General features: G+C 46.3%; 1 protein-coding gene and 1 long non-coding RNA gene across 2 annotated transcripts; one reads left to right on the forward strand and one right to left on the reverse strand.

Annotated features, from left to right (window-relative positions):
• On the reverse strand, positions 1 to 22,972 carry LOC133108400 (uncharacterized). The gene is made up of 3 exons (XR_009704651.1): positions 22,812 to 22,972; positions 7,766 to 7,881; positions 1 to 232 (listed from the first exon to the last, which is right to left on the reverse strand). It is a non-coding gene; the product is annotated as an uncharacterized LOC133108400 (long non-coding RNA).
• mrps22 (mitochondrial ribosomal protein S22) lies at positions 21,828 to 26,143 on the forward strand. The gene is made up of 8 exons (XM_061217907.1): positions 21,828 to 22,015; positions 22,246 to 22,403; positions 22,548 to 22,712; positions 22,837 to 22,980; positions 23,432 to 23,515; positions 24,535 to 24,680; positions 25,331 to 25,439; positions 25,716 to 26,143. The coding sequence occupies exons 1-8, from the start codon at positions 21,889 to 21,891 to the stop codon at positions 25,803 to 25,805; spliced, it is 1,023 nt and encodes a 340-aa protein (XP_061073891.1). The 5' UTR covers positions 21,828 to 21,888; the 3' UTR covers positions 25,806 to 26,143.
• The last annotated feature ends 55 nt before the right edge of the window (positions 26,144 to 26,198 follow it).

Genomic DNA, 26,198 nt, shown 5'->3' on the forward strand with positions numbered 1-26,198 from the left:
GAGAGCAGGAGGCTGAATAATGTCGCATTAGGGACTGAGGGAGAGCAGGAGGCTGAATAATGTCGCATTAGGGACTGAGGGAGCCTCGTGCAGCCATGTCTCGTGAGCGGAGAGCCGTGCAGCACTCAGGTGGATGAGCAACACACCTGCCTCCAGTCTGGACTTCTGCAGGGGTCCCGAATACAACCATGGGCCACGGACCAGAACAGGCTGTCAACAGAGCCCAGAGGAACTATCAGAAACAAACAAGAGAGAAAAATAAGTGCTCTGGAGATGCAATAAAAAAAAAAAAAAATGTGGATATGAGTGTGTGTGTGTGTGGGATAGATATACAACATATTATATAAAAAGGTCAAAAAGGGCACTTGGCAGCAGCCAATCAATCAGGATTGGTCTTGAGAAGACCAGTACAGTACAAAGACAGCCATCAAAACCAGCGTGGTAGAGTGCACGAGAGAGAGAGAGAGAGAGAGAGAGAGAGAGAAAGATCACTTGAGTGTCTGACAATCAAGCGTTTCACATTTGTCTAAGTGTGAAATGTGTATATTTTCCTCATCAGTTCCCTCCGTCCTCCCGTCCCCAACGCGCAGTGTACGTTTCACCCGATCGGCGGGCCAGCGCTGTACCCTGCAGAGAGACACCGTAAACACGCTCTTGCTCCACCGGAGGGAGAGAAAGAGCGTTCGCGTAAAGCACTATTTAACCTGATCGAGTGGAGCAGTTTCTATTGACCCCCCCCCATCAATGTTCAAACTTCCAGTGTGGGGGGGTTGGGGGTGTGTGTGTGGGGGGGGGGGGTGTTGCTTTTTGAATTTCTACAGCCAGGATATTTGACCAAAGTTTGCACCCTTCCCCCCCTCGAGTCCCCCTTGGATTGATTAAATTGGATCAAGATGACACTGATAATTGGCACAAGCTGCAGACTGCACAGGCCCAATGATCCATATCAGGCTCCTTTGTTGGTCTTGTCCCTTTGCGCTCTGCGTTAGATTTGGGATGGTTTACCTTGGCTCCGTCACAAGCATTTTAACACAAATCCCCCCAGAAAACATCGGATTGGTGACATCATGAGATCGACGGAAAGGTTACATTTTTCACAGATGTCCGAACAATTATCAGCTCTCTCATTTACGGTATGTGTTCCGTCGTTTCGTTTCAGACGGAGGAGTGCGCCGTCTGAAGTTTGACGCATGTGAAAATGCTCCAAACCGAGGGGGATTTGGGAAGGTATAAGGGTGTCGTTCTCCAGGGGCCGTTCTGGAGCCTGAATGAGACACAAGTGTGCTTATAAAAGTCAGGGACATTTCACAGCATTCATCGGCACTGTATTCTGCTGGAAGTGTCAAGTCCGGCTGGAAGATAAATAAATCTTCAGCTAAAGAATTAACCACATAATCTTCAATATGTTTATTCACAGTGTCTAGGATTTTTCTGGTAGTTTCAGCTGTATTCTTGGCCGAAGCAGATGTTAATGAATTTCAAACAAATCAAAACAAATAAAGCAGAAAGCTGTAAAAAACAAACACAAACGTTAATCAGAAATAATATACACCCTATATATTCCTGAGAGTTGCCCTTCATTTCGTGCACTAAATACATATGACATGTTTATTTTGCTACAGTCCTGACTACTGGAATCTACTTTCACCCGGAAGGTCACGGACTTCTCTCTACGCAACGCCTGATTTCACAAAGTAGACCTTGTTGACCTCAATCAAATCCACTCAGCAAGGCCTCAAAAAAAAAGAAAAAAAAAAAAGAAAAGAAAAAAGCCACATCACATCCAGCAACGCTATGAGCGCCATGCATAAAGAACAGAGACCAAGAGTCCCTGCAAAATTGTATTTTTTATTTATCTTTTTTGCCTCTGCGAATGGGAGAGCGCACTCCGAGAGCATGCATTGTTAACATTTAAATCAAGTAATGGCTTCTTATCGGGGGGGCAATCAGCCGGCGCTCTGCTTTCCTTGCCGATGCATTTAATTACGCGTGCATTATCTAATGCGCGGTGTCAGGCTGCATGATCCCGCCGCGCTGGGGAGGCGCAGAAAACACACGCCGTCATATCCGATGCGGAGGGCCGAGTGGATCTCATCTCTTTGTCACCAAGGTTACTAATCAAATTTCCATCCCGCGCGGCGCATGCAGGATTTCCTGATCAAACAGCCCAGCTTGGCCCCGCTGTTCCTCCCATTAGCTAACATGTTTTATATGTGCCGGGGTCACCCGTAGTGTAATACCCTCAAAGAAACATTATACCTGCCTTTTGAGTGGGCGAGAGGGAGAGACGTTTGAGGGGAAAACGAGCTTCAGACGACGTTTTCGCCCGCCCTGCCTCCCCGCCGCGTGGTGGAGAGAGAGAGAGAGAGAGAGAAGATTCAATAACAACAAAAAACGCGTCGAAGAATAAGGAAAATGCAAACAACGACGTGCCAGAAAGTGGGCCGCTTCAAACACGGCGGAGACGCTCTCGGTGTGTTGCTGTGGTCCTGGGGGGGGGCTCTGCTGAAGAGAAATCCGCTTTGTGTGAGGGGGGGGGGGACCTTGCATCATCTGTGCATGTATGTAGCATTAGAGACTCCGGGTTCAGCTGGAGCGATCAAAGCTCGCAGAAATACCTGACAAACCGACAGATCGGCAGCGACGGGCGCGGTTCAAAAGGTCCACCGTAGGACCTGCTCGCGCTGCCAGTGCTTATTTACGCAAGAGGAACCTTTAAACCCCATCCTTCACCACGGAGCGGTGCAGGATTAGTCATGGTAACTCAATGTGTGTAAGCTTTGGCCATAGTTAAATCGCTGTAACAGCAGCTGAACCCAAGGTCCGTATTTATTAGAATGATTATTTTAAACAACTGGAATGCTCTGATCTCTTTTGAAAGGCACAGGCTGACTGTAATTGAGAGAACTTGCCAGGAAAAAAATATATAACAAGAAAAGGACAAAAATGGGAATGCATTAATTGATAAATAAATCAATATGCCATCATATAACTTCCTAAATTAATGAATTCACTTGCTCTTATTATCAGGATTTTTGTGTGAAATGAAGAACATTTTATTTTATTTTATTGGAAAAATAAAGCCTTCCAGAAAAGTTGGGGTGGCATTGGCAGGGGTGTAATGATGGTGACCTTCAGGGAAGGTGGAGGTGGGGTGAGGGGTCTTATAGGATGCCATGGGGTGAGGGGGAGGTTTTAATACTCCCTGATTTGTAACAATTTCACACGTGTGAGAGAACAGCGAAGACTCTTTTTGTTTGGTAAGAGACACATTACTAACATCCGCTATGTCAAAGAAACCCCCCCCCCCACAGAAAAACAGGGTCCATCTCAGAATGTGAGCAGTTAAGGTTAGGGTGATTCTATTACACTTAATGTAACCTGGGAATGTCACTCGCCGACTGCGGAGTTCACACGAGCCTTTTGTGTAAATACCGTCAGAGTCTTGGCGCGGGAGCACATGTGAAATGTCGTAACCATGTTATATGATTCTATCTAACCAAACATGACTAAAAGACACAAAAATTCCCGGACAACTTTTCCCATCATCCACGAGCGTGAAACATTGCCTCACCAAGGAAACGTATCTTTGGCACCGGGCAAAAATAAAATTATTACTAGGAGACATGTTCTTTAAAAGAATGAAGGGGGGGGGGGGGGGGGGAAGCTCTTCCAATGTGAAAAGTTCATGACGAGAGTAACAAGGCGGCTTCATTACAGACAGCGCCGGTTGCCATGGTCCCCGGGGAGGGGCTCTGCCGCGGTCTGATTGGCTGCGTCTGCCTCCTGCCATTCCGCTTCCCCGGTCATTGCCCGTGTCCACCACCGCCTGATCGTCTGACAGCAGCCTGTTAACCGAAGGGCCCCGCAGCCTGACCCCGTCCCACCACAGAGCTCCACCGCGGGGGCCGTGTCCCGCCACAGTGCCTACGCGGCGCACACATATGGTTCCAGTAATTCGCCTTGCGGGACTGTGTGGAAGAAGATTATCTTGATGGGATGTGCCCGGAGCACAGATATACACGTTAAAAGCTGACAGGAACTGGAGTGGGCACAGCCAGCCGTGTGTATTATTTGACGGTCCACACGCACGCAGTGTGAGTGTGAGCTGTGTATTATTTGACGGTCCACACACACGCAGTGTGAAGCGTGAGCTGTGTATTATTTGACGGTCCACACACACGCAGTGTGAAGCGTGAGCGGTGTATTATTTGACGGTCCACACACACGCAGTGTGAAGCGTGAGCTGTGTATTATTTGACGGTCCACACACACGCAGTGTGAAGCGTGAGCTGTGTATTATTTGACGGTCCACACACACGCAGTGTGAAGCGTGAGCGGTGTATTATTTGACGGTCCACACACACGCAGTGTGAAGTGTGAGCGGTGTATTATTTGACGGTCCACACGCACGCAGTGTGAAGTGTGAGCGGTGTATTATTTGACGGTCCACACGCACGCAGTGTGAAGCGTGAGCTGTGTATTATTTGACGGTCCACACGCACGCAGTGTGAGTGTGAGCGGTGTATTATTTGACGGTCCACACGCACGCAGTGTGAGTGTGAGCGGTGTATTATTTGACGGTCCACACGCACGCAGTGTGAAGCGTGAGCTGTGTATTATTTGACGGTCCACACGCACGCAGTGTGAAGCGTGAGCGGTGTATTATTTGACGGTCCACACGCACGCAGTGTGAAGCGTGAGCTGTGTATTATTTGACGGTCCACACGCACGCAGTGTGTAGTGTGAGCGGTGTATTATTTGACGGTCCACACACACGCAGTGTGTAGTGTGAGCGGTGTATTATTTGACGGTCCACACGCACGCAGTGTGTAGTGTGAGCGGTGTATTATTTGACGGTCCACACGCACGCAGTGTGAGTGTGAGCTGTGTATTGTTCGACGGTCCACACGCACGCTGGCGACACGTGCCGTCTCAGTAGAGCGGCAGCCTTTATGACCGTTTGCTGCCATTAATCATCGGGCTCATCAGTGTCATGCTGAACGGGTGCAGAAACACGTCTGTTCTTCAGCAACAACAAGCTCATCTCTCCATTGTGCGCGACTTTGTGTCTGTCCGCTCTCTGTTTGGGCGAGGGTAGCCCCCTGTACCTGTATGCAGACAAACAAACACAACAATACAGGAGAGGGAGAGAGAGAGAGAGAGAGAGAGAGAGAGAGAGAGAGATAGATAGAGAGAGGGAGAGATAGATAGAGAGAGCGGGAGAGAGAGACAGGGAGAGAGAGGGAGAGAGAGAGATAGAAAGAGATAGGTAGAGAGAGGGTGAGCGAGATAGAGAGAGATAGATAGAGAGAGGGAGAGATAGATAGAGAGAGAGGGAGAGAGAGAGGGAGAGATCGATAGAGAGAGAGGGAGAGAGACAGAGAGGGAGAGAGAAATGTTGAGAGAGAGAGAGGGGAAGAGACGGAGAGGAAGAGAGTAAGAGAGATGGAGAGGGAATGAAAGAAAGGTTGAGAGAGAGGGGGGGAGAGTGAGGGAGAGGGGGAGGGAGAGAGAGGGAGAGAGAGAGAGAGAGAGAGAGAGGAATATCATGCTGTGTGTGCCTCTGATGGTCATGGGAAATTGCCTTGGGATATGAGTTTGTGACCAACCGCACTCCAGCACATGTTGCAATGGAAAAGAAACGGCGCATTTCCAAAGAAGCTCAGAACAAAAATTCATCGATCAGTGCTGTTTTATTCACTTTAGACACTTTTCACACTCTGAACAACACCAGATAAAGAGAATTCTACCCAATTCACATACCCCCCCAAATAAAAATAACAATAGATTGCTACTGAAACTTTATCCTAAAGTGAAGCCAAATGTCATTATTTGTTTTCCTTCGTAAAGAAAGCACACCTTCAACACCCTATTGAACATTTGAATTCTTTTCCACATTTTAGGTCCATTTAAAATACATTATAAGGGCCTAAATATTTCAGTTGCTGTCGTATATCATTCACTTGTATACAGTATATGGGGGATGCAATTCTCTTAATGGACACCCTATATGTGTAAATATTAATGACCACACTGAATGCTGAATGTCCTATTTAAATGGACAGGGCATGTGTGGTGGGTAAATTAAGATGCACATGCACATGGTCCAATCAAATTCTTAGTGCGTACCCTAACCCTGTAGGACACTCTGTGCCGTGTATAATGGTGTCTTCTCACCATATCCATTGTGTTCATTCAGTGACTTTGCTTTGTGAATCTTTTCTCTCTCATTCTGTAAGTCAGTATTTTGCACATGATTGACAGGGGTGGGGAGGAGCACAGCTTTTTCCCGTATATAACGTTCAGCATATTGTTGTTCTGCAGGCGTGCTTAAATGTGTCCAGAACTTGATCACCCATCTGTCAAAGGTTTTGACAGCCAATAGATCTTATACAGCTTCTGATAGCCCTACCAAATCAGTTTCTAAATAGAAAGAGTATGTTTTGCCATCATAACACCCGCCCCCCCCACCCCCCTACCCCCCTACCCCCGCCCACCCCCACCCCGACCCCACTCCACTTCCTCAAATCCACCATTGGCTATAATTGAAAACAAATCTGAAAACAGAAACAGATCACCTTATTTCTTATACCACATTCTTATTGAGTTGTGGAAAAAGGGAAACATGTGAGGGGGAATATGTGGCAGGAGAGGTCATGCTACACGCAGAAGGACTGACTGACAGACGGACACGCAGACAGACAGACAGACAGACAGACGGAGCGCTGTGCTTCAAAAATAGAGCTGTCGGTTCCTCTATGGTAATCCGAGAACAAAGAAGAACCTTCAGCGGAAAGCAGCGACAAGCTAAGTAAATGCAGCTGATATTGCATCATACTTCAAACATTCTTCAAATTAACAATATGTCAAGGGGGCAGCGGAGAGGGAGCGCTGCCTTCAGATAAAGAACTGGAATTGGCATTCTGACAGATCATTCTACTGTCTGAGGAACATAAAAAACCAGGGAAGAAAAGAGAAGGGGAAAAGGTGATGAAACAGAGCTGAGAAAGACCACAGAGAAAGACAGAGAGTGAGTGAGACAGCGGGGACTAAAGGCGCTAAAAGCTCACAAAACAACCGGCGCTGTGCTCTGCACCGCCACTCACTATAGCAGAGACTGACAAAGTTCCCGAAATCTGCCATTTAACAGCGATTACTGCTCAAGCCACGATGCGAGACATGCCTGATGCACATGAGCATACAGTGTGTGTGGATACGTGTGTGTGAAAGCACACGTATACACGCATGTATGTGTTTCTGTGTGCCTGTATGTGTGTATGTGCATGTGCGTGTGTATACATGCGTGTGCATGTGTGTGCCTGTATGTGTGTATGTGCATGTGCGTGTGTATACATGCGTGTGTATGTGTGTGCCTGTATATGAGCATGTGTGTATGTGTGTGTGTATGTGTGCTCGTATATGAGTGTGTGTGTGTGTGCTTGTATATGAGCGTGTGTGTGCATGTATGTGTGTGTTCATATATGAGTGTGTGTGTGCATGTGTGTGGGTGTGTGTGTGCTCATATATGAGTGTGTGTGTGCATGTGTGTGTGTGTGTGTGTGTGGGTGTGTGTGTGCTCATATATGTGTGTGTGTGTGTGTGTGTGTGTGTGTGTGTGTGGGTGTGTGTGTGCTCATATATGAGTGTGTGTGTGTGCATGTGTGTGTGTGTGTGGGCTCATATATGGGTGTGCGTGTGCATGTGTGTGCTTGTATATGAGCATGTGTGTGTGTGTCTATTTGTTCACACCAGTGGTACCCACCTCAGTGGTGTGCTGGGAGTGGGGCGTCTCCACACGGCTCATTGACAGGCTGTCTGTCGAGGGCCGCCGGGGTGAGCCCGGCTCTGTACAATCACTGGCAGAGAACTGTGTATGCCCTGCAGCAAGCCACCGAGATCAGGAGATAGAGGGACACAGACAGACAGGGTGGGAGGGAGAGAATGAGAACGCACACAACAGAAAGAAAGAGAGCACTCCTTGAAGGGGGATTATTTCAGACGCTGTGAATCACAGATCACCGGCACCTGCATGAGAAAACAATGCATTAAAGCAAAACCTAGGAGTCTGGGGGAGAGGGATCTGAAGAGTGGAAAGAGAGAAAAGGGAACAGAGATAGATAGAGCAAGATTATTTAAAATTAGGAGAGGCTATTTCAGATAAGAAATCACTTTGAGAACAGTTCATATTGCGGTTCTACACATTAATTATTAACAACAGTATTTAGTGTTTGTGCTGTATGGGTGGCCTGTATCTCTGTTATGACAAGCCCTGTAAAACTGTAGATAACATTAATGCTGGTATTAAAGGGATATTAATGGGGTTTTTTTTTTTTTTTTGTATTCTACCAAAATCTTAAAATGGTCTCTTAATATAAAACGGTATTATTTTAAGGTCCTGTTTTGAAGCGAGGAGAGGATTCTCTCAGCAGTGCGGACAGTGCAGATGTTCCCGGCCATCTGTTGGAATGTTATTCCTCTGCGTGAGAGGCCAAAAGTGGACCTGGTGGCAGCCCTGACAGTCACATGGGCCGGTCACATGACTAGCCCAACCACGACACTGCGCTGCGGTCATTCAACCCATGAAATCTCCATAAATATTCACAACTTCAACAAGCAACACAAAAGGTTGCGGACAACGATTTTAGTCCAAAGTGTACGCCGGTATGTTTGCGATGAAGTCTTGTGGTAGTTGGTGCATGCATTTTAAATTTCCTTCTTGGGCTAAATATTTCTTATTTCTTATGTCTATGAACAAAACAATACTGTTTACTTGATTTGTGACGCAGACAAGCCACAGGTATGAGTCCAAACAGCTGTGTAAATAATAATTGTCTCAATAATTGGCTCAAGTAAATAAAGCAAATAATCACTTAATAAATGGAGATTGTGCGTATCATTTGTATTTAGAAATGTATTAAGCGTCATTGTTTTTGCATTAAGATTGGGAGTAAGTGTGTAAAATTGAGCAGGATCTCTGAGCAGAGGCAGAAACCAGTGTTTGTGAAGGACAAGGTGGACCCCAGTACAGATCACTTTACTGGAGCAGCTGGCTTAAGCCATGGAGCTCTTACATTCAGTATACTTGTGTGCAGAAGGAGAGGGCCTTATCGTGCTGGTAAAAGATACATCAATCAGAATAAAAGGTTCAGGAAGACCAAAGCACCTGACAAATCTTTTTTACTTCACCGAAAACGCTCCCTTTCCTTCACTTTATTACTGAAAAAAAAAAAAAAAAAGATTTTTTCAGATTTCACCGTTTTACTAAGCCCTGAACCCACACTGTCAGCACACCGAGTTTTGATGGCACCAGAAACAATGGTAAGACTGCCCTGCGTCCGTGGCATGCAAGCCGTACAGACATTGTGACAGAGGATTAGGGGAGGAGGAGGAGATAAGGGAGGCTTGCAGGTCATTTTCACAGCCCGCTGAGCAGCAGCTCATCTCCATGTTCGAAATGTAAGAACCAAAGGCCACACAGAGGCCTGAGTAAGTCAAGTGCCCTCTAGTGTCTAAAGGCTGCAATGCAAGTGAGGAGAAGGTCCTGGGGCCTCATTCGTAGAATTAGGGTGTTTTTCTTCCTACTTTTTATTGTACGACCAGTTACGAAATCGACACATGGTTCATGGAATGGGAGTACGGATAAAAAGAATTTCGGAAATCACACATACAGAAATCACTGATATCCGCAAACGTGTGCAGACAAAAACACATTTTATGACTCCACCCGGTGAACGCCCTCAATTATCCTGATATGGTGGCTTCATGCATCTTATTTTGTGCTTCAAGTCGCTTTTCAAATGGCAGCAAAACAATGCCAAATAACGTTTTATATTACACAGGATATGATGAGCTTATAAGGGAATTTGTGCTTATATATATATATATATATATATATATATATATAAATTAAAAAAACATAAAGTAAAACAAATATATTTCTGAATATGACATTGAAGTGCTTTTAACAGAGGTGCAGGCAAGAGCACAACTATTGTTTGGTCCCATCAATAGTATTGTATGATCCTCATAGGCAAGGAAATCTGTCTGGTCTCTCTTTCACATTTGACATTAAAATTTTACATTTTAGTGATTTAGCTGACACTTTTATTCCAAAGTGATTTACAAGTGCATAGGTTCTTCAACAAGTTAATTCATTCATTCATTATCCTAACCTGCTTATCCTGAACAGGGTCGCAGGGGGGCTGGAGCCTATCCCAGCATACATTGGGCGAAAGGCAGGAATACACCCTGGACAGGTCGGCAGTCCATCGCAGGGCACACACACCATTCACTCACACACTCATACCTACGGGCAATTTAGACTCTCCAATCAGCCTAACCTGCATGTCTTTGGACTGTGGGAGGAAATTGGAGTACCCGGAGGAAACCCACGCAGACACGGGGAGAACATGCAAACTCCGCACAGAGAGGCCCCGGCCAACGGGGATTTGAACCCAGGACCTCCTTGCTGTAATCCATAAATAGCAAAAAAAACAAAAAAAACACATGAACAGCAATTCTGACCAAAAAACTTAATCGTAAGTGCGATTAAAAAAAAAATATATAGGGTGCACAAGAGGGATATCGGAAGGGGGGGAGGGGGTGTAAATCAGGAGCGAGGAATAAGGTATAGTCTGAAAAGGTGTGTTTTTAACCTGCGTCAAAATATGGGGAGAGAATCTGCTGTCCTGACAGCGGTAGGCAAGTCAACATGCAGCTCGACCACCTTGTGCTCGTAATGAGGGGGCCAAGTTGACCAGAGCTGGCAGACCGGAGTGGTCTTGCTGGGGTGTAGAGAGCAATTCAAGTTTGGATGTAGAGTGTGGCAGTCCCCTTTGCAGCCTGGAATGCCAAGAGGGCCTTGAAGCGGATGCGTGTGGCAATAGGCAGCCCATGGAGGGCAATGAGGAGTGGGGTGCCATGAGCCAACCTGGGCTGACCTGGGCTGACCTGGGCTGACCTGGGCTGACCTGGGCAGACCTGGGCCGACTCTTGGCTGTATGGGAGGATGAAACTACAAAGTCCTCGACGATCAGTGACAGGTCGATTGTCAGAGAAGACTTAGCAGGGATGTAAAGAAGCTCCTCTCTCACTCTCTCGCTGTGGTGGTCTTGGCTGCTGTAAGAAACGCTGTATGAAATCGCTGTTTCATTTGCACAATGGTTCATGAGGCTTTTTCCATCTGACGTAGGCTATTAATTAAAAAATGTGTTACTAACTTTGTCTATATTATTCACATATTGCTGTCGCTTTTAAACAACTGAACTGATCAATGAACATTGCCCGGTTCGTAGGCTACACGTTTATGCTCTTCACATTAAGACGGCTGTTGACAGATTGAGAATGTCATGAGAGGCTTAATCCTTGCCCATGCTCTTGGCTAAGGACCAGGTAAGGATCAGTTGACTCGCCACCATAATGGTACCATACTTATGTGGGAATTCTGGGACAGTGAATGACAGAAATAAGGTTTGCTGCATTGTCTCTTGAATGTCATGCGCACATTCTTCCAAACAGCACCACAAAATGATGCAGCAGAGCCCGTGTAGACATATCCACAAAGACAGAATCAAAATGGAGCCATGGTGACATGTCCTGGGGCTATGGCTCCACCACTCCAGCCAGCGGTCTCCACATCCTGTACAGAGCGGGGCATCCAGCACTGGGGCACATGCCAAAGGCATGAGGGACACACGTATCAAACATTTCTTTTCCCGCAATGCATGCTTGGAAATCTCAAGAGGAAGAGCGAATGGAGAGCTTAGGCTGATTAATGTTTAACGCCGAGTTTGCGCGGTTTTGATCAGCGTGTGAATTCTCGCCCCAGATCAATCGGGGGAGAGACGTGGCGTGCACCTGACCTTGCCCAGCTGTGGGCTCTTATCTCTGGCTCAGCAGACACTGTACTGCGGATCCCCCAGGGAATGACCCACAGGGGGAACACACAGTGCTCTTCGGGCAGAGGTCACCTCCGTCCCGGCAGACAACGGTTATCACCCGCCACCACTGTGCCCTTCTCCACCCGCCCTTTCTCACTGCTGGAAAAACCCCGCGTACACAAAGCTGGCTTGGTGTTGTTTTCTGGGAGTTTCTGAAGACCTGGTGTGGAGAAGCAGAGAGTGAGACCCTGCCTGGAGTGCTGTACTCAGACAGCACCGATAATGTAGGAGTCCCACTCTGGACATCGTGTTCCCACTTATCGCCCGAAAAACATGTCACTGGAGATTCAGGCAATCGGTGCGGCCTTTCACACCACTGCCTTTGACTGCAATATCATCTGATGGGCTCTCTCAGAGATAACACGCCTACTGCTGCAGCTACTGTACACAGACAGAAGGGCACACAGAGGAATCTACACACAAGCACATTTACACACACACTCACACACTCACACACTCACACACTCACACACTCACACACTCACACACTCACACTCACACACTCACACACTCACACTCACACTCACACTCACACACTCACACACTCACACACTCACACACACACTCACACACTCACACACTCACACTCACACACACTATGAATCCATTACACAAGTCCATTATACCTCTTGACCCTCTGTTTTGGTAAACACGCAGTTCAGCCGTGCGAAGGAGTAGGCGTGCAATCGTGAAAACAATATCCTGACAACAAAACAACACGGTTATCCTGCAGCGAGAGTTTCCAGGGCTCTGTGCTGCCCCCTCTCCAGCATGCTGGGATGAGAGCGATTAATCACCTATTCCCTGATTAGGATTCACAGCTGGGAATGCTGGGACCGTTCAGAGAGCGGTCCGACACTAAAATTAGGAGAACATTCAATCAACAGGCCAATTTGCCGGGCAGAGAAACGGAGGTGGGTGAGGGCACGGATATCTGTGGCCAGGCCCTTGGGATTTCCTGCCCGCAGCGTTCCTGTGGGAGAGTCACTCCCAATCACTGTCACCAGCGGGAGCGCTTTGACATCTTGCTCCGATTTTTTTTCAACTTTCCCCGGATTTTGGGAAGCAAGAAGCACGCAAACCCTGCGAGTCAGTAACCACCCACCATTAAAAATTTTTTTTTTTTTTACATTGATGCCATTTAGCAGACACTCTTATCCAGAGCGACGTACAGTTGATTAGACTAAGCAGGAGACAATCCTCCCCTGGAGCAATGCAGGGTTAAGGGCCTTGCTCAAGGGCCCAACGGCTGTGCGGATCTTATTTTGACTACAACGGGAATTGAACCACCAACCTTGTGGGTCCCAGTCATGCACCCTAACCACTACGCTACAGGCCGCCCTCCACCCCTGTGACCTGCGTGATTCTGTGCCCTTACTGCCCTCCATTTCAGTGCCACCCACCCTCCTCTCCCTTACATCACACAATCAGTGTGAAATAACGAGGTGGGCAGACTGAGAACTCTCCTCCTCAGGTTGCATGAAAGTCAATTCTGACTGAGCTGAAAACAAACAGGCCCTTCAGAGCGGGGAACCTGGATGCCTGTGAAGTGATTGGAGGTGATTCTGTATGTACACTCAGTGATCACTTTATTAGGTAGACCTGTACACTGGCTTGTTAATGCAAATATTGAATAAGATGTAGACATGGTCAAGAGGTTCAGCTGTTTTTTAAACCAAACAAAGAATGGGGAAGAAATTAGATTTTTTTTGGACCGTGGAATGATTGTTGGTGCCAGCCAGGGTGGTTTGAGTATCTCAGAAACAGCTGATCTCCCGGGATTTTCATGCACAGCAGTCTCTAGAGTTTGCAGAGAATGGTGCAAAAAGAAAAAGGAAAAGATCCAGTGAGCAGCAGTTTTGTGGGAAGAAATGCCTTTTTAATGAGAGAGGTCTGAGGAGAAGGGCCAGACTGGTGGAAGCTGACAGGACGATGACAGTCACACAAATAACCACGCAGTACAACCGTGGTATGCAGACAAGCATCTCTGAACACACAACACATTAAACTTCTACCATTTTTGGGGGAAATCTTCATTGTGTCAGAACATATACTCAATTACACAGGTATGAGTCTATGCACAGCAGCCACAGCGCATGATTGGAAATCTCAAGAGGAGAAGGCAAAGCAAATGGCACGTATGGGTGACCTGTAGCTTAGTGGTTAAAGGAAATGACTGGGACACGCAAGGTCGGTGGTTCTAATCCCGGTGTAGCCACAATAATATTTGCACAGCCGTTGGGCCCTTGAGCAAGGCCCTTAACCCTGCATTGCTAAAGGGGAGGATTGTCTCCTGCTTAGTCTAATCAACTGTGTGTCACTCTGGATAAGAGCGTCTGCCAAATGCCAATAATGTTAATGTAATGTTAACGTGCTTGTGGTAAAAGGCATTAAAACCCCCCCCGTTCATGTACTTTCATTTGCGCGCAATTTAACTACTTCATGAAGTAAGGTGAAGAAGCTGACTGCCCAGTGTTACCTAACGTGATGAAGGAGACCGCATGGTGCAGGGTGGTCACATGATGCAGAGCCGGAGAGATGGCTACAGAGCCTCAGAGAGAGGTTGAAACGCTACCGTTAATGCCTCTCTACGGTGAGGAGCTAGACGGGGAGCTGAGCGTAACTTCAGAGGAGACGGGCGAGAGACACAGAGCGGACATTGAGGAGGTAGAGATCCCAGCAGCTGAGTCATGGGACCGGGAGCCATCTTCCCCAGCTTTACACTCCCACAGGATTTAGATGGTAAATGGTAAATGGCTGGAATTTATATAGTGCCTTTATAGTGTGCTGTACAACTGATGCTTCTCATTCACCCATTCATACACACACTCACACACCAACGGCGATTGGCATGCAAGGCACCGACCAGCTCGTCAGGAGCATTTGGGGGTTGGGTGTCTTGCTCAGGGCACACCTCGACACAGCCCGGGCGGGGGATCGAACCGGCAAGCCTCCGACCGCCAGCCGACTGCTCTTACTGCCTGAGCCAATGTCGCCCCGTTTTAGCGCAACAACAGAACGAGGATGTTTCCCTGAAGGAATGTTTCTCAAAAGCTGAAGAAAGGGGTAGTTGTCCGGCCTACTTTTTGGCAAAGAGAGGCTTGCGCTGGAAAAGGGGCTCCCGTACCATCAGAGGGAAGAGGGCCTGCAGTTAGTCTTGCAGGAGAGATTTAGATGGGAAGCACTACAGCTGGGGAACACCATTCCTTGGGCTGGGCAATTTGTATGTATGTTGATTGTAAATCTTGTCCAAAGTGTCTGTTGCCTGGAGGTCAGGCTATAGCACGTGCTCCCTTCTTCCCTCTGCCCATTGTTGACACACTGTTTGAGCTGGCAGGAGTTGATATTGTGGGCCCAGTACAGGGAAGCCAGGCGGGGAACCGCTTCATACTGGTGGTCTGCGATTATGCCACACGCTACCCAACGGCATTCCCGATGAGAGAAGTGATAGATAAACAAATAGCCAAATCACTGCTGCAGTTATTCCCCAGGGTAGGCGGTCCCTGGGAGGTTCCAACAGATCAAGGGCCAAAATGTATCGCACTCTCAGCCATGTCTACCAGTTATTGCTGACAAAAAAAAGAAAATGTTCCTTTTCTTCAGTGACATTTATGTTGAAAATTATTTTATTTGTAACAAACGCCAACCAAACTTTCTGTGTTTGGGAGAGAGTATGTGGAGAACATGGGGAAAAAAGCAAAGAAAGGGGGGGGGGATAAATGTTTTGCTACTGTTTTGCATTTAATAATTTATTCATTCATTCATTATTCTAGTTTATTTGTGTCAGGTTGTTATTTATTGTTTCTTTTTGGAATATATGTTTCAAATAAGAAATATTGATAAATGGAAAGAAAATATATTTTTTGTGTAATGGCATGTCCTGGGGAGGGGCTTTAGCTATGTAAGCCTGAGTAAGAGTGCTCCTGGGGGTCGTTACATTTGGTGTGTTCTGAGAGGACAAGCCAGCCATGCGGCTCAGGAGGGCCTCAGTAGGGCCTACCAGGCACAGCCTACGGGTGCCATGTTGTTCATTCTTTCGGTCTGTAGTTCTTGTTGTAAATATATTTGAAGTGTTAGTTCTAGTTCACCCGTACTTATTCTGCACTGGCTCCCGGTTGCTTGCACGACGTCTGTAACTAAACCTCCGGTGAACTTCTCCTGAGGTCAACCGCCACTGGACTTCCTCTCAGGCAATCTAGACGAATTAACGTTTAAAACCGAGTTTGCGCGGTTTTGATCAGCGTGTGAATTCTCGCCCCAGATCAATCGGGGGAGAGACGTGGCGTGCACCTGACCTTGCCCAGCTGTGGGCTCTTATCTCTGGCTCAGCAGACACTGTACTGCGGATCCCCCAGGGAATGACCCACAGGGGGAACACACAGTGCTCTTCGGGCAGAGGTCACCTCCGTCCCGGCAGACAACGGTTATCACCCGCCACCACTGTGCCCTTCTCCACCCGCCCTTTCTCACTGCTGGAAAAACCCCGCGTACACAAAGCTGGCTTGGTGTTGTTTTCTGGAGTTTCTGAGACCTGGTGTGGAGAAGCAGAGAGTGAGACCCTGCCTGGAGTGCTGTACTCAGACAGCAGCGATAATGTAGGAGTCCCACTGCCGGACATCGTGTTCCCACTTATCGCCCGAAAAACATGTCACTGGAGATTCAGGCAATCGGCGCGGCCTTTCACACCACTGCCTTTGACTGCAATATCATCTGATGGGCTCTCTCAGAGATAACACGCCTACTGCTGCAGCTACTGTACACAGACAGAAGGGCACACAGAGGAATCTACACACAAGCACGTTTACACACACACTCACACACTCACACACTCACACACTCACACACTCACACACACACACACAAACTACAAATCCATTATACAAGTCCATTATACCTCTTGACCCTCTGTTTTGGTAAACACGCAGTTCAGCCGTGCGAAGGAGTAGGCGTGCAATCGCGAAAACAATATCCTGACAACAACACAACACGGTTATCCTGCAGCAAGTGTTTCCAGGGCTCTGTGCTGCCCCCTTTCCAGCATGCTGGGATGAGAGCGATTAATCACCTATTCCCTGATTAGGATTCACAGCTGGAATGCTGGGACCGTTCAGAGAGTCGTCCGACACTAAATTAGGAGAACATTCAATCAACATGCCAATTTGTGGGGCAAAAGAGAAACGGAGGTACGGGGCACGGATATTAGTGGCCGGGCCCTCGGGATTTCCTGTCCGAAGCGTTCCTGTGGGGGGGGGGCAGCCAAGGAGCTGTTGTGAGCACCTTGACCCCCAGAGCACCCTAACCTCCCTCTCTCCTTCTCTCTTTCTCTCTTTCTCACTGTATCCACTGAGCTCTTGTCTTGCCATCAGCACTACCTCTCTCTCAAGGGCACTCCTTTAATCTTGCAGATTATGCTCCATGCCGGGAGGCAAGGCTACAAGTTCCACCCCCCCAAATAATTAGGAACGACTGACAGTGGTTTAACGTCAGCTGGAAAGGAACTACTCTGAAATGTCACCGTGCCCTTTCGGTTCCTGCCCACCCCCCACCCCCCCCCCCCCCCCCCCCCCCCCCCGTCCAAATTGCTCTGAGAATCAGAAAGAGCAGCAGGAGATTGCGGTCCTATCTCCGAGCTCTTGCTCAGCTGCCTCACCGCTAACCTCCAGCTGAACCCTGGCTTGCATGTCCGCCGCGGCCCGGTCCGGTTGACTAAGCGCTGAAGCGCCCGCCGTCTCTGCCACATGGGCGAGGGCCTCTCGGGTTTCTGCGGCCCACGACAGGAGGCTGCAGAGTGTGCTTCTGATTAGGAATAGAACAACCTCACCTGATTCAGTTGGAGACCTGCCCAGGTGCTCAGGGAATTTCATCTTTGGAATGATTTTGTTCAAGATGGATGAAATAAAGTGGCCGAAAGAGAAAGACAATTTGTGGTGCCAGTCAACATACACGACAGTGGCCGGATGCCTGGATATATCAGCGGATGATTGGCAGGGATGGATCCGGCATGCACAGAGGTTCTGTCCTAGTTTACAGCACGAGAGGACATGGTGTGATGTTGACAAAAACCTGCATTATTTGAATATGTTTTGTACAGTAAACTGCATCCATTTTATTATACTTCTTTGGGTTTCTCATTATAATTGATATAATGCCTGAAAATGCTTCCTACCATGATTATCATTACCAACACGATTACCAATGGAGCAAATGCATGAATGAGGTCTAGGGAAATACATTAATGGACCTAGACCACCATCATCTCATTTCCTGATTATTTTAACAACTGAACACAGTGGCAAAAATCATGCATACAATGTCACCGACAACAGCTCAACTCATCTCCAGAACAAGTTATTTATTGAAATATTTTATGTGTACAAATGTAATTGTGCATGGATGTGTGCACAAAGGCAATCTGATGTGTGATATATATGTGTGTGTGTGTGTGTGTGTGTGTGTGTGTGTGTGTGTGTGTGCATGCAAATGCATGCCAATGGTATGTACTGTACACCCAGTAACCACTTTATTAGGTTGATCTGTACGCCAGATCATGCAAATATCTAATCAGCCAATCAGGAGGCAGCAACACAATGCTGATGTTCAGTTGTTGTTCAGACCGAACAACATAATGGAGAGGTAATGTGATCTAAGTGACTTTGACCATGGAATTATTGTTGGTGCCAGTAGGGCTGTGTGTATGTGTGTGTGTGTGTGTGTGTGTGCGCATGCATGCATGAGTGTGTGTGCATGTGTGTGTGTATGTGTGTGTGTACAGTATGTATATCACACGGTGGGTCTCAGCCATGGTGCGCACAGATCTGTTCAGCTGTTCTGCTGTGTGACAGGCAGTGCGATGCTCCCCACCCCCACCCCCACCCCTACACCCCCACACCCCTACACCCCTACACCCCACACCCCCACACCCCACACCCCCACACCCCTACACCCCCACACCCACACCCCTACACCCCCACACCCCCACACCCCACACCCCACACCCTCTTCACGCCTCCCAACTGAACAGGAGCTGAATCAGATGGATGTGAGTCTGAGCAACAGCAATTAGGTGAAGCCCAGCCCGGCAGAAAGCACGTTAATGAAGTGAGGACAGAGCTGCACTAGTGGCTCTGGGTCCAGATGCACCCAGCTGTCGCCTGCTGAAAATCTTAATCCAGAGAGAGAGAGAGAGAGAGAGAGAGAGAGAGAGAGAGAAAGAGGGAGAGGGAGAGGGAGAGGGAGAGAGGGAGAGAGGGAGAGAGGGAGAGAGAGAGACAGAGAGAGAGAGAGCGAGGGAGAGAGGGAGAGAGGGAGGGAGAGGGAGGGAGAGAGCGAGAGGGAGAGAGGGAGAGAGAGAGGGAGGGAGGGAGGGAGGGAGAGGGAGAGAGAGAAGGAGAGAGAAGGAGAGAGAAGGAGAGAGAGAGAGGGAGAGAGAAGGAGAGAGACAAGGAGAGAGAGACTTATAATGGATAACTTGTAAATGGCTGTATTTCAACAATTTTCATAGTTTCAATAGTCACTGTTGATGATGAAATATGATACCTTGAGATAAGTTAAGGCATAATGCAGTGGAAATAGGATTTAATATCTACTGAACAAATATCAGATATGGTATGTCCAGGTTAATGTTTTATTGTGTAAGGCATACATTTTGGCACATAGGTGCAAGATTAAGGAGAGGAGAATTGGGAACTAATGTCTAACTAATGGGGCCCAAAGATATGCCTGGAATCGAAAAGGTCTATTATTGAGCTTGGCTATTCTCTCTTCAGCAAGATATCTGTGCTTGGCATTCAGAACAGCATTCAGCTTCTCTATGGCCTCTCAATTTCTGTTCTCGGTCATGTCATTTCTGCCTCTGTCTTTGGTAATGATGTCTCATAAGGGTGGTATCTCTCTATTCTTAGTAATGGTATCTCACGGCTGGTGTCTCTCTGTCCTCAGTAATGACCTATCCATACTCCCTCTCCCTCTCCCTCTCCCTCTCTCTCTCCCCCAATCTTTCACTCATTGTGCTAAGCTTGGGACACAGTTCCGGTGCAACTTTTCCTGTTTACAGAGATGGGTGAAAACAAACAACCAGTGTGGTGACACACGTGATCGTTGGTAACAACAGCATGTTGTGTCAATGGAAACAGGCCTGAGTTCGGACCGGTGACCCTCCTTCCACACAGCGACGCACACGAGGGACAGGATGCGCTTTCTGTGACACACGGGGATGAAAACCAGCGCGGTTCATCATTATTTCACATGAGGAAGAGATAACCAGCTGGCACCTGCCACACTGATCTGCCATAATCCCCCTCTGTTAAAGCAGGGATTGCACTCAGAAGGCAACCCACATGTTACCAGGGCAACTACAGAATTTTAGAAAGAGTGAGTCATGTTCCTTAATATGCTCCACTGTCCAACAGATGCTAGACCACTGTGTTGTACGCTAATCAAGAAATTGATTAACATACTATAGTCATCATAATGCATTTTCCTCTTGGACGTCTAAGGTAAAGCAGAAAATAAATTACTCCCACGCTTGTATTAACAAAGAGAAGCTCTACTAATAGGCCACAATTGCACGTCCGTATTGCCTGTATCTCTGGAATCAAAGCTATGTGGATAGATTTAGGGCCCCTTAAGGCCATCGCTTTCACCTAGACAGAATTCCCGGCTATCGGGAAATGCTGGAACACTCTGTGACGCGCACGAGTCTAGCCGTGATGACTCAAGTCTCAAGGCCTGGTGGAGTGGCCATAATAACAGCAGCCTAAGGTCCAAGACCATGCTACGGTGTGGGAAATGCCCTCAAACAGGCTCCAACTCACAGTACATCAAAACTGTCGAAGGTAATTACTCAATGTTCGTTTAATATACTGAATAGACATATTGCCGACAGCTGTTTTTGACAAGCTGCAAAGAAATCGATCGCATTTTAAAAGCCTGAAAGCTGACATAATAACAATAAGCATTTCACAATCAAAGGAAGTAGGCGATTACGTTTCTACAAACAATAATACAAAAATAAAAAAACGAGATTAATTGAATCAATTGTCAGCAGAACGAAGGTTTACCACATCAAATACATACGGACGACCGGCGCCATCTAGCGAGTGGCTGAATGCAGTATAACATCGCTCCGTTTATTAAGGAAAGGAAACAGACCAACCTGTTGTTTTCATTGGATTCTGTGCAATGCAAATTATTCTTTTCGGTAAATACTTGCAAACTAAAAGAAAATAAATACATTGTACTATACTGTAAATCAGTTGTAGTAGTGGAATCAGATGTAATAATAATAACAATAATAATGTTAGCAGTCATTTTTGTGCCCTATAGTTCCTGGGGGAAATGTATCATTTGGTAAGTTTTAAATAGTTTTATGATATATCGTGTTATGTTATAATACCACTATGCGGTCAACGTGTGCATGTATGATCTATAGATAATATGTAAATGTTATTGAGGTTAATGATAATCCATTCCTGTTTCAGGAGGTGAACGGGGACATTGATACATTACAGTTTCAGTTAACTGATTTAGTGCCACCAAGTGGCCAATGTGCCACAATCGTCTGTTCAACTGCCTTGCACCGTGCCAACTTTCGCCCATAACAATCGAACGGAATGGGTAGCAACTTAACTTCCACTCACGCAACTGAAAGATAAAAATATCTTTACAAAATCCTGTAATCAATGTAGGCCTACATGCCGAAGCTGTAGTACAAAATAAAACAATACGATAATTACTGCATGTCTGAAATTAATATTTTCTTATAATATATTATATATATTCATAAAACTACTAAAACCGTGCATTTGCATGTGGAAATTATATATATTTTTCTACTAAAAAAGTGTCGTGCCCTCAGTGAATACATCTCCCAGGATCCTCCACTCTTCCGCTACAGCCTCTAGGGTAAAGGAAACGTCACTGGTCTGCGACGAGAGAAGCTGTAAACATGGCTGCCTACCGTGCAACACGGTGCTTATTGCGATGCAATTCTAGGATTAGAAACGTCAATCAAAACTCTCACATGCTGGCTCTGTACACAAAAAGAATGTTATGTAGCACAGCAGCAGGAAATGGTATGTCTGAAGGTGTTCTTGATCGTTTTGTAGTGCATTAGATTTAGGGATAAAATAACTCCACAATTGACCTTGCACATGCTAGCTAGCTACGTCTAAACGCACCATCCTGATATTTCACCAGCTAGCTATTTATAATGGTCAGAATATTTAATTATGCTATTAAGTTATTGTACTGGTTGATTTGTCAATATTCATTGCGCATCGTGATGTTTGTGTATATCCAACAGGCACGCCGAATGAAAGAAAACCGCAGTTCCAAGATGAGGATGTGCAGGACATTCTTACTAGAATCACAGGGATAGACTTGCACAAGATATTTAAAGCCATAAAACAAGAAGTAAAACCCCCGACATACAAACTTATGACCGACGAGCAACTTCGGGAGGTAGAGTATGGCGGAATTACACATTTATATTTTCTCTTCTAAATGTCGATGTCATCGGAGATTTGGTAATATGACCGAGAACCGGTGAGGGATATATCACATTCACAACACCTTCTGCATGTCACTTGCAACATTATTTCACAGGCTACTCAGAAGGCCACAGAGGAGGCCAGAAAGCGGCTGAAGATGCCGCCGGTCCTGCCTGAACGGCAGCCTGTTGACGACATTCTAGCAGACGACAAGATCCTGGAAGGCATGGATACAGCCAAATACGTCTTTACTGATATCACCTTCAACATATCACACAGAGTGAGGTCTCGTCCAGGGAATAAATAGTTCTTCATCCTTTCAGTATCTCAGGGCGGCGCACTGAGTGTGGGCTACCTTTTTAACGTCATGACTACTCACCCGCGCGTGTTCTTTTCTGACCCAGGAGCGGTTCATTGTGATCCGAGAGCCCACCGGTATCCTGCGCAAAGCATCATGGGAAGAGAGGGACCGAGTGCTGCAGGCCTACTTCCCCAAGCCGGGAAGACGACTCATCGCTCAGCCCATCTTTAATGAGGAGAACCTCAAGGTGAGCTGCGTCTTTGTGTCAGGCCTCAGACTCAATCCACAAGCAGGGGGGCACTGTATTGCTGCTTTATGTAGGGCAGCCTGTAGCGTAGTGGTTAAGGTAAATGACTGGGACACGCAAGGTTGGCGGTTCAATTCCCGGTGTAGCCACAATAACATCCACACAGCCGTTGGGCCCTTGAGCAAGGCCCTTAACCGTGCATTGCTCCAGGGGAGGATTGTCTCCTTCTTAGTCTAATCAACTGTATGTCGCTCTGGATAAGAGCGTCTGCCAAATGACATATAATAATAATAATAATTATACAGCTTCAGTACATATCTGTCTGTATTGGTGAATAACATGAAGCTGTAAAATGTGCAAATCACTTTGGATTAATGTTGTGCAGTGTTACCATAGGGAAGCTCCTTGGTTTTGTCACATCCACAGAGTCTTTTTCTCTCTTTGCATGAAGGCTGTGTATCAGCAGGACAGACACAAAGACATCCTGGATTTGTGTCTTGTTCAATTTGAACCCGACTCCTCGCAGTACATCAAGGTGAGTGCATTAGGACTACTGGTTCTAGCGGTCTGTGGAACACATATTTTCTTTATTTACTGTCCATTACTGTAGCCTTATTTTTAAACGGAGCACTCTCTTTGTAGCTTGTGCGTATCAGAATTCTGTGAGGTTTGAAGGGAAGCAAGTTTCCGGGCATTAAGTGGAAGATGGATTTTAATGCATTGGTTGCATTGGTTGCCTCAGGCACTTTTAATGAATAATTTAAGTTGAACTTGGTGGTCAGAATTTGCCTGCTCATTGGCTGACCACAAATCCGCTTTTATTGTTCCATCTCTGATGCCATTTCTTTAATTACACCGCAAAAAACACTCTTACCTTGTTTTAAACTCATGTCTGGATTGTGTGTCCTTCTAGCTTTTGCCTTTTTTTGGACAACCGTGTTCAGGTTCTCTGGAATGCACACAGTCTTCTATTTGATGTTTCATCTTTGTTTCATTATTTTTTCATTTTGAGTGGAAGGCGGATACTATTTGGTTGTCTGCTACGCATACACATTCTTACTGTTCGTTCTGTGCTTTAGGTACATCGCGCCCACTCTTGTATTGAAGCCAATGTAGTGAATTAGGTGCCAACTTGGAACTATTATTCGCATTTAAAAGTTACGTTAGGGTTGGCTTTACTTGTATTTAATGTAATTTCATGTAAAGTACCCACTTAAAAACTGCTACACTTAAAGGTACAATAGGTAATCTCTAACGGTCAAGAGAGGAATTGCAGCAACAAACACACTCAAACCACAACACTGTTTATCCCACCCCTTGTGTGTGAATGCGCTGATGTTGAAACGCCATTGGTTGTGGCAATTGGAACCAATTTTCAACCAACGAGCTTGAATTATTGTACAGCTATACAATGTTTTGGCACAGAGTGCCAGCACGTCAACTGCATATTTTGAACCCCGAATTTAAGGACTATAAACACATGTAACAATGTTTTAACACAAAAATCTTACCTATTCTTACCTATAATTTAAAATGAATCTGTGTGTGTATCAGGTGCACCTGGCGACCTATGAGGATATCGAAAAGCAGGGCAGGTATGACCTCCTGCGGTCCACCCGACACTTCGGAGGAATGGTGTGGCACCTGGTCAACTCCAGGAGGATCGATGGCCTGCTGATTGACATGCTCCAGAGGGAACTGTGAGTGAACGCCACATTCATGCTGTTGTAGTAACTCAGACTTCATCCTCTGCATGTAACAAAAGTGATATATTTACATTTACATTTAAAAACCTGTTTGTTTCACACTCTTTTGCACATACTGGGCCCAAATATTAAATGGCTAGTTAGACGTGTGTATTTCATAAATGCCAATTCCTGTGAAATCTGTTGAGACAAAGTTATGAATGGCAACTGTTTCTATCGGCTAAATTATTTTTATTATAGTGAGGCATATTAGGTGTGGCAAAAATAAAAAACAATTGGCTTATTTCATCCCGCTTTTGTTACAAGTGTCATAATAAAATTATGAACGACATACATTCATTGTTATTATTGTGAGTTGGCATATTATGGCATATTTTTTTTAAACCAGAACACTAGTGAAATGGTATAAAACACATATTTAATGTTGTGCAGTCTTCCATTCCATGGGCTTGTGCAACCATTGGTTGTGGCCCCACAACATAAATCACACTTAGCCACCACGTGTCAACTGTGGTGGTTCTGGTCCTAAAACAGCGACCAGCTATAACTAATCTGGTATTATCTACTATATTCCAAGTGTTCCAATCTTGATTGGTTTTGATTCTGTCCCCCTGACCGACATTAAAACGTTTTGAATTTTCCAGGGTGCAAGATGCAGCGAGCTTGGTGAGCCTGTTCCACATGGTGCATCCTCAGAGCGAGTCGGCCACTGAGGCCAGGGAGCAGCAGGCCACAGGCCTGGATCTGATCAAGGTAGGGAAATTACTGCTCATTATTATTCATGTACAAAAAAAAAAGTTACCATATTGTATGGGCAATTGTTCATTATTTTCTGTCATGCATTTTGGAGACACTAATGCACATGGCAATTAATTTGCACATACAGTACAAGGTCGCATTCATTCATTCATTCATTCAATAATTCTCATTTGTCTTTTGGGTTTTTGGTTCACAAATAAATGTCCTTATAGTTGTAACGCCACGTGTACTATTGTGAATGTTGACGTAATCCCGGTTGGTCCTGCTCAGGTGTACGGAGAGAGGGAGTCCCAGCGAGCAGGATACATCGAGCTGGCTTTGCAGGCCTATCGGCAGACCCCGCTGGAGAGCTCTGGTTGACGACCCCCCTTTCCAAACCCCTAAAATACGCTCCACGCCGCCCGACCCACCAGGGTTCTGGTTCCATGAAGAGGGTTCGGACTAGTGCCCATGGTGAATATTTGGACATTTATGGCTGCACTGTTGGAACTGCTTAGGCTGAACCAAAGCAAAACAAATATCTGTCAACATTTCTACCATTTCTCAATCCAAAAAAAGCCTGTTCAGTTAAGTCATGTAGAAAGCTGTAATCTTTGGTTAATTACCTCGTCCGTATTTGACCGGCCCCACTTAACGGAATAACGGTTGGACTTTGAATCTTGCTCGACATTCTCAGTGTGTGTTGTTTCATGTAAATAAATAAATGAAAAAAAAGCCTCGTATTTTCTGTCCTTGGTCTGGGTATGTCTTCAT

This window comes from Conger conger, chromosome 13 (assembly GCF_963514075.1).
Source record: "Conger conger chromosome 13, fConCon1.1, whole genome shotgun sequence".
Lineage (NCBI taxonomy): Eukaryota > Metazoa > Chordata > Actinopteri > Anguilliformes > Congridae > Conger > Conger conger.

Coding starts and splice junctions, on each gene's coding strand:
- mrps22 (XM_061217907.1), top strand. CDS start 21,889: ATGGCTGCCTACCGTGCAACACGGTGCTTATTGCGATGCAATTCTAGG. Junction 22,016..22,245: donor TAGCACAGCAGCAGGAAATG/GTATGTCTGAAG, acceptor TATATCCAACAG/GCACGCCGAATGAAAGAAAA. Junction 22,404..22,547: donor CCGACGAGCAACTTCGGGAG/GTAGAGTATGGC, acceptor ATTATTTCACAG/GCTACTCAGAAGGCCACAGA.